We start from the raw sequence: 14598 nt of genomic DNA, 5'->3' as shown, positions 1-14598 counted from the left end.
CCCACACGCCAGTGCTGCAGCTGGACAGACAGAAACAACCCCGGTCCTTCTCTATTTCCTCTCTCAGGCTGTGTCCCCCGCCAGCGTCCTGCACTGCCATTGCACTGACAAAACACAGCTTGAAATGGACGGACATTATCCCAAGCCTTTGCTTTAAAACAGTTTTAAATTCACTCATGGTGGCCAAAGTGATGGAAATTTGGGGTGTCTGGAGAAGGTGTGGGATGTAGGAAGGGCAGGAGGAGGAGGAGGATGTGAGGTCCAGAGAAGGTTCTGGATGTGGATGAAGCTCCTGGTGCTGCCCAGCACTGGCACAGCTGAGTCTGGCTTCTCCTTACCCTGGGGAAGGAGTGTTTTTTGGGAAGCTGAGCAGCAATCCTCCACTGTGGGGAAGAGCAAACTGAAGGGTTACCTGTAGGATTAGGGAGGATGAAGCCAGGGATAAAGTGATCCCAATTACAGAGGGCAGAGGAAAGAGCCCCAGGCAATTACAGCACCAGCTGAAGTGTGACGGGGTTAAGTCCCACTCCTTCAGTGCTCCTCACAGGCAGCCCCAGGGACAGGGGCTGAGCAGCGGGAAGCTGCAGGGTTTCAAACAGGATGAAGCCTTTTGCACTGCTCTAATTAAATGCACAACCAAATGGACCCAGATCGTCCTTCTTTTTCAGCTGGTGTTACCTCAGCCAAGGTAGGAGCAGAGGCGCAGGATTTTCCATCCCAGTGGCACTGCTAAGCAAGCTTGGGAAAGGCTGGGAAAAGGAAATCAGGGAGTTCCTGCCCTTTTGCAGTGTCACCGTAAACCCTCAGAAACGGAGGGGGGCTTCAGATTAATTGCTGAGTACTGAGGCTTGACAACATGATGTCTGTGTGGGAGATGTGAGCCCATAACCCTGATTTCAAGCCTGGAAAGAGCAATGCAACAGCTACTCAGAGACGTGTTGGAGGCTGGAAGTGGGAGCACAACTCAGGGCAGCCGGTGGGGCTTTATTGGAAAACAACTGGTGAAAGGACACCGAGCTCAGCACTCACTGGGCAGCAGCAGCACCAGTGCTGTGGATCCAGGCAGGGCTCCAGGAACAGCAATTCCTTCCTCCACAGCAGCCTCGGTAAATACCAGCCCCAGACACCAGCAGAGAGACCAGATTTTCTCTGGATTTCCCAGTCTTCACAAAGAAGTCGTTCCTAATTTTCAGGAAAATAACTGGCACCCAGGACCTGCTTAGGAAGGGCACCAGGACCTGAGCTCCAGACCCTGGTCACCCACCTGGTGGGTTTGTGGGAGATTTTCTGCCTCTGCCTTTGTCCTGCTTTGGTGGGTCAGGGCACCACATCCAGCCTGGAGCCTGCTGGGACTTGCAGCATTCCAGGTAGGAATTGACACTGCAGTGCTTCTCCACCACTTGCTCTCTCCAGCTCAGCAGAGATTCACCTTCCCAATAGCTACCAGCCTCCACGGGAATCTTCCCAGCTTACATATCAAAAAAAGCTGTAGAAATTCTACTTTATAAATCAATTTTGCTGGCAGAGGTCAGCACACTGACTTCCACAGGTGATGGAGAGGTGACTCCTTGGAAAACGGCAGGCTGCTGCTGGTTATGTCCTCGAGGCAGAGGAGGGTCAGCACAGAGCTACCCCTCCCCTCCCCGTGGGATTTACCCTCCGGGGCTGTGTGAGAGCAGCCCTGCACAGCCCCACACCCTCCAGGAATGTCCCTTCCCTCCCAAAACACCTCGAAGGTCCAGGGATCCTCAGCTTCCCCGGAAGATCCCTGCAGATGCCTGCAGCCAGAGGGAGCAGGGGTTGTTTTGCTCGGTTTTCCCCCAGCAATCGACACACACCATTTCCTCTGGATGGCTGCTGACCACAGAACTGACATTTTCACAGCACAATCTGTAACAACGCCGACGTTTCAGATAGTAACACTTAACTTGGAACCCATTGTTTTACAAATAGAGTTAAAATTGGTTTTCCCCCCTGTGCACTGTTTTATATTTATGTACATTAAAATTTCATCTTTTTTATTACCCAGTCTCTTCCCTCTTCCCTTCTCCCTTTTGTTCTTTACATTTTAACAAACAATTTTTTCCCTGTAAGGATCTCACCCCCTGTTCCAGGGCTGCCTCCTTCCTTCAGGAGCCTTTGCTGAGGGACCTTGCCAAATACCTGTGGGAATCCAGGTGGATGATCCCTGTGGGTTCACCTTGCCCATAAGCCTCTGAATTCCTTCAACAAGTTCCAAGTCTACTCTTAGAGTGTCCTGTTCCTTATCAAATTCCTGTCCAAGTAGGGATAAGATGAGCAAAAACAGACCTGTGAAACAGGCACTAGTAGCAAATCCTCTAAATGCACCTAAAGATGAAGCAGGATTTCACCAGATAAAGAAAGGAAACCACAACTAAGCAAAATAAATGGATGCAAAAACTGCACAGCCAAGAGGGCCTTGCTAACAAATGTAACAGATCAACCTGGAAACACCCTGCTTCAAGGGCTTTAAAGCAAGGTCCATTTTGTTTTTTCTCTGCTTTGCATCCAGGTCTGGAGTCCTCAACACAAGAAAGACATGGACCAGCTGGAGCGAGTCCAGACATGGCCACAGAGATGCTCCCAGGGCTGGAGCCCCTCTGCTCTGGAGCCAGGCTGGGAGATCTGGGGGTGCTCACCTGGAGAGGAGAAGGATCCAGGGAGAGCTCAGAGCCCCTGGCAGGGCCTAAAGGGGCTCCAGGAGAGCTGGAGAGGGACTGGGGACAAGGGATGGAGGGACAGGACACAGGGAATGGCTTCCCAGTGCCAGAGGGCAGGGCTGGATGGGATACTGGGAAGGAATTCCTGGCTGTGAGAGTGGGGAGGCCCTGGCACAGGGTGCCCAGAGCAGCTGTGGCTGCTCCATCCCTGGAAGTGTTCCAGGCCAGGTTGGACATGGCTTGGAGCAACCTGGGCTAGTGGAAGGTGTCTCTGCCCACAGCAGGGAGTGGGACTGGTTGGGCTTTAAGGTTCCTTCCAGCCCGAATCATTCGAAGATTCCATGATTTAGTACCGTTGGCATTGACTCTGCATCTCCCAAAGAGGTGGCCAGGCTGGCAAGGGAGAGACTCCATGCTGTGGAGTTCAGGCTTCCCAGGCCCTGCAAATATCCACCTGGGCTCAAAACTGATGGCTCTAATAAAAAACAAATACAAAGAGCAAAGGCCTCGAATGCCCCTATTTGTCTCCTTCACAGAGCTCCTGGTGCCAATAAAACTCTTAGTAGCAGTTAAGTTGCTTCAGCCTCTTCTTCACCACTTTTCCAAAGCCAGGTCCTGCCACATGCCTGAAGGGTCTATTCTGATGTACTTTTCTCTTGTTTACAAAGATTAAATCCCTCTGTTACATCCATCTGTCCACAGGCAATAGCTGTTGTTTATAAAAGATAAAAGTTGAAATCTCACACATCTTGTTTTCAACTCATTTTCAATTTTCATTTAAGCTGTAAGTGAGTTGTGGTTTTCCCGGAGGTTTTCCTTTCACTCCATGCCTGCTGGATGTATACAAATAACTGCTCTGCAAGAAGACTTAGAGAAGAAAATCGTGTTTTCTTGCAGGCAAATCCAGGCCCAGCTCAGAAGTGTCCCAGCCAGAATTATACAGCAGAGATCTGACATCCCAGTTTGAGAGAATCAAGGCCCAGAGAAGTTAATTTCCTTCATATTATTTTTCCTTCAGATCTGTTTCTATGGAGAAAGAGGAAGTTGGAAAACAAAGGTGATACCAAAACGTTCAGCAGAGAGAGACGCAGGAATTTTTGAATTATTAAACAGAAGGAGTAAAAATAGTCAAAAGATAAGGAACTGGGCAGAAGGAGCAAGAGACTGAGAGCATCTGCTCCATCCTGGAAGACAGATGTTCTGAAAGGGTGGTTCTGTGATCTGAATCACAGAGGCTGGATTTCTAGTCCATCCCTATTTAGACTGCTCTTCTCTGTGAAGATGTTTATTTCCCCCCAAGGTTCAGGGAACCCTGCTAGATCAGCCATTCACAGGACCTGCTAGAACTGAACAAGTGCATGAATTTCCCCATGAGCTGGAGCAGGTTGAACACACAATGTGCTCAACCAGCAGGCCAGCACACAGAGGCAGATCCTGCTCCATGGGGAAGCAGGACTGTGTCTGAGGGAGCTGGTGGGTTTTTACAGCAACTGAGGAATAAGAAGGGATGAGCAAACTGGAAGAGGGGCTCTCACAGCTGGGCAGACTAGGAACCTGCAGCAAAGCCACCCAATTAGGGCAAAATAGAGCAGGGTTCTCAGGAAAGCTCCTGTGCCCCATGTGAATCCAACATGCTTGGGCTGGTGGATCTACCCCTGCAGAGACCTGTGGCTCCTGGCAGGTGAGAATCTGGGTGCAGCTGACAAAGGGACAGAAGTGTTATGAGGCTGGGGAGAGGTAAAAGGGGCAGGAGGCTGTTCAACTGGCTCAAAGTGTGGGTGCTGTTTCTCTCCTCCCAGTGATGAGGGGGTCAGATCAGTCACCCACCACACATCAGCTCCCACCCTGAGCTGCTGACACGGTGGGAAGAGGGCAGGCTGGGCCCTTCTGGCATCACCCCAGTGCACCTTCCCGGAGGATGGAACCAGGACATTCCTCATCTGATTCAGCCACTGAGTCACTGGCACTGTGTGGGGCACAAAAACAGCTGCTTTGCACTGGCCCTGCTCTGGCACAGGAGCCATCCCCAAGGCACGTGCTCCAAGCACCTCTCCTCTCTTCCTTCTCTCCTCCTCTGTCTCCTCTCCTTCTCTTGGCCAACTTTTGGGATGTCCTGGGAGCTGCATGCTGGGTCTGCATTGTGCATTTCTCCAGCAGAGAGTGGTCTTCAAACCACGCACGGACCAGGTTTCATCTTGAAGATGCTCCTTGGAAAAAAATACAGTTGACTTGTTCTGATTTTAAGAGCACGAAAATCACCATGAAATCACCCAATCTCATTAAAGACAGTGGGGAACTGACCAGCTGACAAACCTGAGCCCTGTGAACCCCTGCAAAGCAATAAGCAGCGACAGATCTGCATGAACCACCGTGATGCTCACTGCTGTTTAACCAACAACCGCGCGTTCAAGCGCCAGAAATACACAAAACCAGCCCCTGTCTCACGGAGCTCCAGCTCGCAGCACGTCACCCCCCACAGCTCACTTCCTGACCATCACACTCTTGCTTATGCATTTAGCTTTGATACAAAAAAAAATCACCCACTAGAATTCCAGCAGCCATCAGACAGAGCCCAGCACGGCTTTGCTCCATGAAACAGCTCCTGCCTGTGAAGGAATCTGTGCCCTGAACTGCGGATGTGACTGAACAGTAATTAAGCACTGGAATTGCTACCAGAAAACCTGCCCTGTTTGGCTGTAACCACAACAGAGACAGGAGCAATCAGCCCTGGCAGACTTTTTCCTGCATTTTTTTTCTCCGTTATAAACCAGACCTTTCAACACCCACGTACTTTACAAACAAATCCCATTCCTGTGGTGACACAAAGATCTCTGTCCATTTCCAAAGCCTCCAGTGTCACCGGCTTTGCTGGAGCTGCCCAGACAGTTTCACCTTTAAAAAAAAAGTAGTGTAAAACTGAAATAAAACATGAACACATCAAGTTCTACCATCAACAACCCTGGCTCTGTGGGAGCTCAGCAGTGCTCCCAAACACCTCAGCATCAGCACCCAACCAGTCAGAGATCCTGCTCACTCTGTAGCTTTTCTGCTCAGCAAAGCAGAATAAATCTGGCGGGGATGGAGCCAGCAACAACTCTGTGTCATCCTGCCCCCACATCCCCAGTTTCCAGCCTGTGCAGGCTCATCCCCGGCACTCCCTCATCCCACTACGGCAGGAAAGGTGCTGCTGGAATGCAGGAGGCAATGTGGGAGGTGCCACAGGAGGTGGTGGGTGTTGGAGTTGTGAGGGGGTTGACTGCTCGTTTATTCTCGCCCTAATTAGTCAACTCCTCATTTCATGACTGCAGGTAACAGAACCACATTCTCAGCTGCACAGAGCTGAAAACATGCAGAACAGAGGCTGCAGAGATGAATTCCCAAATGTCATATGGCAGCCCCTGGTTTAGGGCAATTGCTCCTCTGCTCTTCAAGCACCTGCAGAGCCTGGAGAGGAGCCCCCGAAGCTGGGCTGCAGCGGGCTCCAGTCACCCCTCACCCCGCATTTTTTAAGCACTTTCTGTTCAATTCCTTCACACAGCATCAGGCAAGGGCAGGGCACATCCTCCTGCAAGAGCTCATGTTGGCCATGTGTCCCCCAGCCCAGGGACTCCTGACACCAGCTGCCACCCTCTGGACACATCATCCTGCCAAAGAACTGCGGTCTCAGCAGTTTGAGAGCTAATCCTTGCTCTATAATCCTTTGTGGTTTAGCCTTTTTTTTGTTAAATTAACTCGGTCACAGGAACACAACTGCTTTCGCATGCTCAGAATTTTGGAGGTGTGAAAGGGAGAGGACTTGGAGAGCAGCAGCAGCAGCAGCGCTCCCAGCGAGTGCTCATGGGGAGGTGTTGATTAGCAGCTTTCAGACGAGCTCAACTCAGCCCTTTGTGTGAGCCCAAGTCTAAAACCCACTTATGCACAGAAGCTGTTTAGGTCCAAGGCAAAGCAGGGACAGACTCAGGCTCCACACGAGCTGCAGAGGCGGAAATGCTGCTCCAACCCTCAGGAAGGTGCTCTACAGGGGTAGCAGCTCTCAAAGATTCTGTTTTCTCACTGCTGCTTGGGTTTGACTTCTGACAGAACATCCCATCCATATCTCAAGAATTACAGAGAAACTCTATCCACATTCTCCACTCAAGGGCTCTAACACTGGGAGCAAGAGATACAGATTTTATTACCATTTTTATTATGAAGTTATGATTACTCAGAGCCACAGGCCCGAGGCTCAGTGCTGGGGGCTGGACCTGTTCATAGACTCTTGCAGTGCCCTACAAGTGATGTTTGCTTATCCTACACAGAGAAAAAAGCACCTGGCAACATCAAAACCAGCAAAACAGCACAATTCACCTCCAGAGATAGGAGAGGCCTGACAAACCCAATGAGGGACATATGCAAGAAACTGCAAACAGCCATAAACACCCCACTGGGGTTTGTCCTTGCTTTTCCTGACTGCTTTTGCTTTATACAAGCTGTGTGCGTGGCTGCAGTGACCACCTGCAATGATTCCTGTTGCTCTGGAATCCTGGAGCAGTCATGGAGAAGAGCTGACAAAATGCAGCATCGCTGCCTTGCACCTCCTTCCCTGGGCTCTCTCAGACACCTCCACCAGCAGGATCACTAGCCTGAATGAGAAGCTCAGAAAAAACAGCTGCTGCATGTGCTGACTAGAGGGTTTTTTATTTCAGACCTCAGGGCAGCCTGTAGCTTTCAGGTGAGCTGTGAGATGTGGCCAGCTGGAGACATGAAACCCTTTTCCAAAATCCAGCAATTTTTATTATTGCATCCTGCTAAATCATCCCTGCCAAACAGCTGTGGGTATTTCCTATCTCAAACCTTCTGTTACCTAGTGCACAAAGAAATTCTTTGCCATCTCCTGCCCCAAACACCTTGCAGTCTTTAAGCAGATCATTTCAATGTGATTTACAGAAACACAGAAATATTAAACAATCTACAGCTCAGGACAGATTACTCTCCAAAAAGAGATGAGAGCAGCAGCTGCTACTGCTCTGTGAAGAGAGGACAAGTTAGATGGTGGCTCTAGGAGTGAGCGTGCAAGAGCAAAGCCCAGGTATCCCCCAGAACCTGGGCAAGGAGACTGCTCTCATCAGGGCAATAACAAAGAACCTGGCAAGAGGCAAAATCTTTATTCCAGTTCTGAATTGGAAAAAAACCGTCACGGCCACAGCTCACCATGGGACAGTTCAGTCAGCACAGGGAGGGGGCACCTGGCCCAGCCAGGCACAGACTCAGGACACAGTCCCAGAGGCACTTGGAGAGGAAGCTCAGCTTCAAAGTACAAGCACTAAACAGTTTGGCTCAAACTTTTAATATAAAAATTCACTAAAAAGGCTAAAATATGACAAACCATTGGAAATACTGTGACAAACATTCGCCCTTACGCAGTAAAAACCAAAACAAACCCAAACTGGCAAGAAGCTTTGAAATGCATGTTTTCTTCTTTCTCCTGGCACATCAGACCATCAGCTACTTAAAACGTTCGTCTAGAAAAATCCATGGCACCTTCACCTCGTAGTTCAGGGCAAGGGACTACTCTCGATGGACCAGCACAAATAAACCCAGCAAAAAGAGGACTGCATACTGCAAGAGAGAGAAGAGGAGACACAGGAGTGCACACTCACATCTACAGAAGCAAATGCACAGGGCACAGGGTTCTGCCCCTGTTCTCATGAAGGAATTTTAGCTGAGGTGGTAAAAGCAGGCAGGAAATGGAAGAGATCTTACCTTAAATTTTGGATAATCGTTCATTAAGATAGTCACTATTCCAATATAGGGCACAAATCTACAAGAATAAAGGTTTTCTTAAAACAAACACTATTCCAGGGTGCAGAGGGAGAGTCACTCAAGCATCCCGAGGGTTGCAGTCAACGGGCTGGGGACTTGTTCCTCCTGAGCAGGGTGGCTGTGGCAGTGGGGCTGAGTGACAGCCAGCCCCAGAGTGTGTTTCAGCCTCTGCCTGGTTCAGATTTCACCTGCCTGCAAATGCTGAGCCTCCCAGGGTAAATCTGATGACAATTCTGATCAAATCTGAGCCCATGCTACCCTTACATCCGTGTCCATCCAGCAGCAACATCTCAGGATGCAGCTCACAACTTGATGCCTTTGCTTAAGCCAAACTAAGAACTGAACTCTCCACACTCTCAGGCAGGTTAAAAAACCCAACAGGGACAGCTCGACACAAGGGGGATTTACCAGATGGCTTTGGGGGACAGCAGTGGGAAAAGCCTCATCATTTTCAACTTCACTCACCCTCTCGCTCGTCCTACTACGTCCTTCTTCTCCAGCCAGTGCTGCCCCTGTTTGTAGAGCCCTCTGTCATCTACAGCATTGTTGTCTCCCTTTGTCAGAAATTTGATGTCTCCGTTTTGCCTGGTAAAGACAGGACAGCCAGGTAAGGCAGGACAGAAACTTGTTCAAAGCTTCAAAGTTCTACAACAAGCACGGGGAGACCAACACAAGGGCACTAGAAGCAACCATATCCTACAATTCAAGCAGGATAAAAGAGGGAAATTCTGTCAAATGCAGCAGAAAGCAGATGGTTTGGAAAAACTGCCATGGGAAGAATGAATTCTGGCCCCAGCCAAGCTTTCCAGCAGAGTTTCAGTACAGAACCAGCAAGACGAGCTGTTTCTAGTGCAGATGCAGCTATTGCCTCTTGGCTTTTGACCCATCTTGTGTTGATGCTTCTCTTGCTTCACACAAATGTTGGGTTCTGGTCTCCCTACTACCACACAAAAGGAGAGGCTGGGATTGAAGCACACAGCTCTACTCAGCAGTGGGCAGAAGCAAGCTGAAACTTAGAACTGATTAGGAAAGGGGGACAGAAAAAAAACAAATAGTACCATGATGACACTGCATGAACTCACGATGTGCCTACATCTGGAATGCTCTGGGCAGTGCTGAGCCCCCCAGATCCTTTTCTGCAATAGAGAGAAGAACTAGCAAAGGTTGAGAAATGATTAACAAGGTCTGGAACCACTTCTACACAAGAAACTAGAGACCAGGACTCTTTAGCCTGGAAAAGGCAGAACTGATGGAAGATATGACATAGTCCACCACAAATGACAGCAACAGTCAAATAGCTTTTCATTGTCTCTTCTAATGCAAGAGCCAGAGGGTACCCAAAGGAGCTCAGAAGTAACGGGGTAAAACCAGGCAGAGAAGGTATGCAGAAATAGCCACAGTGCAAACTAAACCACGTCTCTCTGCAAAGGTAGTTTGGTTGGCAAAAAATTACATTGGCTCAAAAATTGACCAGATACTCCATGTAAAAGAGGACATTAGGCTATTCATAAGGAACCAGGACTTTGTGCTTGAAATTGTAACCTGCAGAAAACAGGGCAATTATCACTACATACTCTCTCTAGTCTTTAATTCATCCTGAGATGAATTAATTAGCTTGCCAGAAATGGGATCCTGGAGCAGATGAATCTTTGCTTTGACCAGGAAAAAGCTTTATAGATCCTTTCCCAGCCATTCCCATTCAGATGCTGGACAGCAGCTCATGCCACTACTCAGGGATTGGCCACTGTCACCTTCCTGTGGCACCTGCAGGCAGGTGCTGAGCAGGAGTGTCCTCAGTGCTTGAACCTCAGCTCTCACAGAAATGACAGATAGAATGCAGAACACAAAAGCACGCAGCTCTGTGGAGCTCAGGCTGTTGTCATCATGCCTGAACACCAACAGGTTCCTTGACAAGAGAAGCGTGGAAAGGAAGAAGGGAAAAAACCCACAGCTCTTTCTCCAAAGCACATCTGGCTTGTGTGGGAACAACAAACACGCTGGGAGCTTAGAGACACTGTCTGGGAAAAGATAAAGATCCCCAAAGGTGCAGATAATGTAGTTTAGCTCTGAAGAGTGAAGGTGTAGGAGTGCAGCATCTTATTGAGCAGAGTCAAGGCTCTGTCATGACGTGGCATGAGAAGCCCATGGTGTGCTTCTCTACTGTGTGAGGTGACTGAAGTCTGGTCTGGCTGCCCTTCTCCAAAACCACTAAGTAGATTTGGATGGCAGACTCTGTGTTAGTAATGAAGAATTAATTCAATTTTGGGCTGAAACAAAAAGAAAAGGCCAGCGAGTAACAGACATTTTATCACTGACCCAATACTGATGTGAACTGGGGCCTGAGTTGCCCCAAAATCACAGAGAGCACTGTTTCTGTTTTCCTGCATTTTGACACTCCTGTCAGCTTCTGCAGAGACTTTTCACTTCTGAACTGGCACTAGAAAATTATTCTTTAAGTAGTGAAAGAAGCAACTGATACCCAAATCCTGCTTTCAGCTCCCAGGTTCAGGTTGCAGTATGGGTTTTTCATTTTATCACTCCCAGTAAAAAGATCAGGTTTGTGTTTGGTTGCTTCAGTTAAATGAAACCTACAATACTGCAGAATGGTTTCACCTTTCCAGGATTGGCACTACAGCCCTGTTACATTTCAACAAGAAATAGTGCTGGATACCCTAATATCTAGAGATAGAGCCAGGCAAAAAAAGAAGGGTGGGCAACATCTGGAGAGAAAATGCTGCACAGGGGAGGAGGAAAACTGCATTTCACTTGAAAGAGTTCCCACAACATCACAGAAAGTGCTCGTGCAACATTAGGTATCAAATTCAGAGCATAAACTGACATTATTTTTAAATTAGTGGTATCAAAGAACAGCACTTTGAAAACCTACATTGTTCAAAGTTCTGGGTACAGAATAAATCTGAACAACAAAGAATGTGCTTTGCCTGCTGGGAGAGGCACCGTTCCCTCAGAGCCAGGATTCCATCTGTGCATTTATGTGCCGGTCCCCCTCGAGCTGGACCAGACAACTGGCCTGGATGTTCCACAGGGAAAGGGACCCTCTCCATCCCATTGACCTCTCCACTCTGAATCCTCAGATGCCACCTGGTACAGCTCCAGCTCACTTCAGAAAACATTTACTCAGCAGAAACAGATGCTGGGACCCCAACCAGCTGTTGCCTCTCAGAGCTGCCATGAAGAATCAGCGATTCGGTTCAAGATTCAGTTTTCACTCAAACAGCTCACATGGTTGGCTCATATCTCCCCAGACTGGTCTGGAGAGGCCACAGTTCCATCCAGCAAAACAGGAAAGCTCATAACTGCAGTGGAAGCCTTGGTTGGAAAACTAAGCCCTGTTCAGCCATGAAATCAATGCCTGTTCCATTCCTTCACACACACAACCTGCCCAGTGCTGAGAGTGAACAGTATATGAAGACTCCAAGGATAACAACACAACTTTCTAGGGAGATGAAAGCCCCTGAGTCTGCATGACAGCAAAGACCAGGACCATAGAGACAAGCTCTAAAATAACACATGCTACACACAAAACACCCTTCTGCCACAGCTATGCCCCACAAACAAGAGTCGCTTCACACACAAACGCAGCCACACTACAGCAGGCAGCACAGCAGCTCGGGACAGACAGGATGGCACAGGAGACAGTAAGTGGTGTCAGCCTTCCAGTGCCTAAATGGGCTCCAAGAGAGCTGGAGAGGAACTTCAAACAAGGGCCCTGAAGTAACAGGACAAGGGGGAATGGCTTCCTACTGCCATGGATAGATGGGCTATTAGGATGAAATTGTTCCTTGTGAGGACAGCGAGGCCCTGGCACAGGGTGCCCAGAGCAGCTGTGGCTGCCCCTGGATCCCTGGAAGTGTCCAAGGCCTGGTTGGACGGGGCTTGGAGCAACCTGGGATGGTGGAAGGTGTCCCTGCCCATGGCAGGGGGTGGAATGAGACTGGCTTTAAGGTCCCTTCCAACCCTAACAATTCCATGATTCTACAGTTTGGAGTGCCCAGGGCACTGGCACAGACTCCCAGCTTGTGCCTTCTACTGGATGATCTTTACAAGTAAACCAAGGAGGACAGATTTTGTCTGTCTGAAACTTTTGTGTTACTTCCTACAGCACCTGGATATCTATGATTGACATCCCACCCACTTGTTTACCCAAGATGATGAAGAATAATACCAGTTAGGGAAATATCAGCAGTAGAACCCCCCCAGATTCTTAACATACTTCTCATGGATTTTCAGGACGCGATGGACTATAGGAATTTCCCTTCCTTCTATCCTAAAGACGACTATTTCTCCCACTCTGATTGGATCTTCAATTCGGTTCGTGAGGAACAGGAGATCTCCTCTGTGGAAAGCAGGCTCCATACTCCCACTGAAAGAGAGGAGAGGAACAACTGAACAATATTTAAACACTCAGTACCAGGTTTCAGAGTTTATGGTCCCTTAAGAATAATCTCACAAGAACCTCAGTGAGAGAGAGAAGCTGTGGATACCCCATTCCTGGGAGTGTTCAAGACCAGGCTGAAACCTTGATGAAGAGCTTCTGATAAAACCACCTTGGAGACTATGCAACCGTGTAACCTCTATTGCAATCAGGTTTTCAATCACCGTGCTGCCAGCAGTTTGGATTTGCTGGGAGAAGAGCACTGGTGTTACAAGCACATCCAAAGGGAAAAGTTTTCTTAATAAGCAAAAAGCTGAAGACAAACACTACCTTTGGATTTCTGAGCTCACCACTGGCAGGGCAATGCTGGCAGCTCTGTAATGCTGGGAAGCTTTTTTAAATTTCATTTATTTTTTGCAGATAGATAGATTATCATCAGAAACAAAGCACTGAAAACATCAGGCTCTTGCATTCCCATCTGAAACAGACACAGGGACTTGCCAAAAATTTGTTACTGTGATTCATTGCTTTGCTTAATGATCTCATTTCAGGCACCACGAGTCAAGTTATTTTTCTTCTGTCTTGTAAATGGCAATTGTTACCAACTACTTATCCTTCCTAATTCCACATAAATAATGCAAAACAGAACAATGAACTTTTAAGTACTGCATGCATTTGTGTTTCACCTTCACAGAGCACAGCAGCTGCTGTTCAGAACCGCCCATCATATCACCGAAGAGGGGATGTGACCTCACAGCCCCGTCTCACTCACTGAGAGAAACAGCAGGAAACATCTGCCCTGTGCTTCACATCAGGAGGGAGTTCTGTAAGTGGCACTTGGTCATGGCATTACAGCATTTTCTACATCATGAACACTGACACAGAAACACACAGGAAAGGCCAGCGTGGCCACAGAGCAGGTGCAATATCCGTGCCAGCATCCAGTGGCAGCCCAGGGAATTTGTCCCAGGCAGCAGCAGGGTGGGAGTAACACCGGTGGTACCACTGTAGGGCACTACTGTAAGGACAATGTGTGACACCCAAAACACCCAGTGACACAGTGACAACCCTTAAGCTCAGGACCACCTCTATAATGGACAGTCATTGAATCATCACAGATGGGTTGGAAGGGACCTTAAAGATCATCCCATTCCACCCCCTGCCATGGGCAGGGACACCTTCTACTAGACCAGGTTGCTCCAAGCCCTGTCCAGCCTGGCCTTGGACACTTCCAGGAATGGGGCAGCCACAGCTGCTCTGGGCACCCTGTGCCCGGGCCTCGCTGTCCTCACAGGGAAGGATTTCTTCACAGTGACCCATCTAACCCTGCCCTCCGGCAGCAGGAAGCCATTGACCCGTCACACCTGCCCGGATGTAAAGTCCCTCTCCCTCTTTTTTACCAGCCCTCTCAGCCCAACCCAGCCGGCTGACAGAGCAAGGTGAGATGCTGCTTCTTCCCGCTCCCTCTTCCCTCGCTCTTCCTGAGCCTGGATTCCTAAGGAGCTTCTCGCCTGCTGGGGCTGTGGCCGGAGCCTCCATCTGACCCATCCCTGTGGAGTTTGAGACCCCGCACCCCGGGACTGACCTCAGCACCACCACGATAGGGCTCTCGCTGCCCGTCACCACCATGAGCCCCTTCCAGATCATGAGGGCGGAGGACACGATCATGCCGAAGTTCAACACCTGGTAGTACAGCTGGGGGGGAAGGGGGTCGGTCAG

The 14598-nt window shown here is 49.1% G+C and overlaps 1 protein-coding gene across 1 annotated transcript; it reads right to left on the bottom strand.

Annotated features, from left to right (window-relative positions):
* Nucleotides 1-7807: 7807 nt before the first annotated feature.
* On the bottom strand, nucleotides 7808-14592 carry SEC11A (SEC11 homolog A, signal peptidase complex subunit). Its single transcript, XM_008631249.2, has 5 exons — nucleotides 14465-14592; nucleotides 12718-12867; nucleotides 8949-9068; nucleotides 8424-8481; nucleotides 7808-8279 (listed from the first exon to the last, which is right to left on the bottom strand). Exons 1-5 carry the CDS (start codon nucleotides 14545-14547, stop codon nucleotides 8229-8231), a joined length of 462 nt encoding a protein of 153 aa, XP_008629471.1. The 5' UTR covers nucleotides 14548-14592; the 3' UTR covers nucleotides 7808-8228.
* Between the last annotated feature and the right edge of the window lie 6 nt (nucleotides 14593-14598).

This window comes from Corvus brachyrhynchos, unplaced genomic scaffold (assembly GCF_000691975.1).
Source record: "Corvus brachyrhynchos isolate BGI_N302 unplaced genomic scaffold, ASM69197v1 scaffold164, whole genome shotgun sequence".
In the NCBI taxonomy this organism is placed as follows: domain Eukaryota; kingdom Metazoa; phylum Chordata; class Aves; order Passeriformes; family Corvidae; genus Corvus; species Corvus brachyrhynchos.
The sequence above is the reverse complement of the archived record's forward strand: the minus strand, read 5'-3'. Positions and strand labels throughout refer to the sequence as shown.

Excerpts from the sequence above, each read along its gene's own strand:
- SEC11A (XM_008631249.2), bottom strand. The coding sequence starts at position 14,547 with ATGATCGTGTCCTCCGCCCTCATGATCTGGAAGGGGCTCATGGTGGTG. Across the intron at positions 8,482-8,948 it reads GTAGTAGGACGAGCGAGAGG|ATTTGTGCCCTATATTGGAA; the intron begins GTGAGTGAAGTT and ends TTATTCTTGTAG. Across the intron at positions 8,280-8,423 it reads ACGATTATCCAAAATTTAAG|TATGCAGTCCTCTTTTTGCT; the intron begins GTAAGATCTCTT and ends TCTCTCTTGCAG.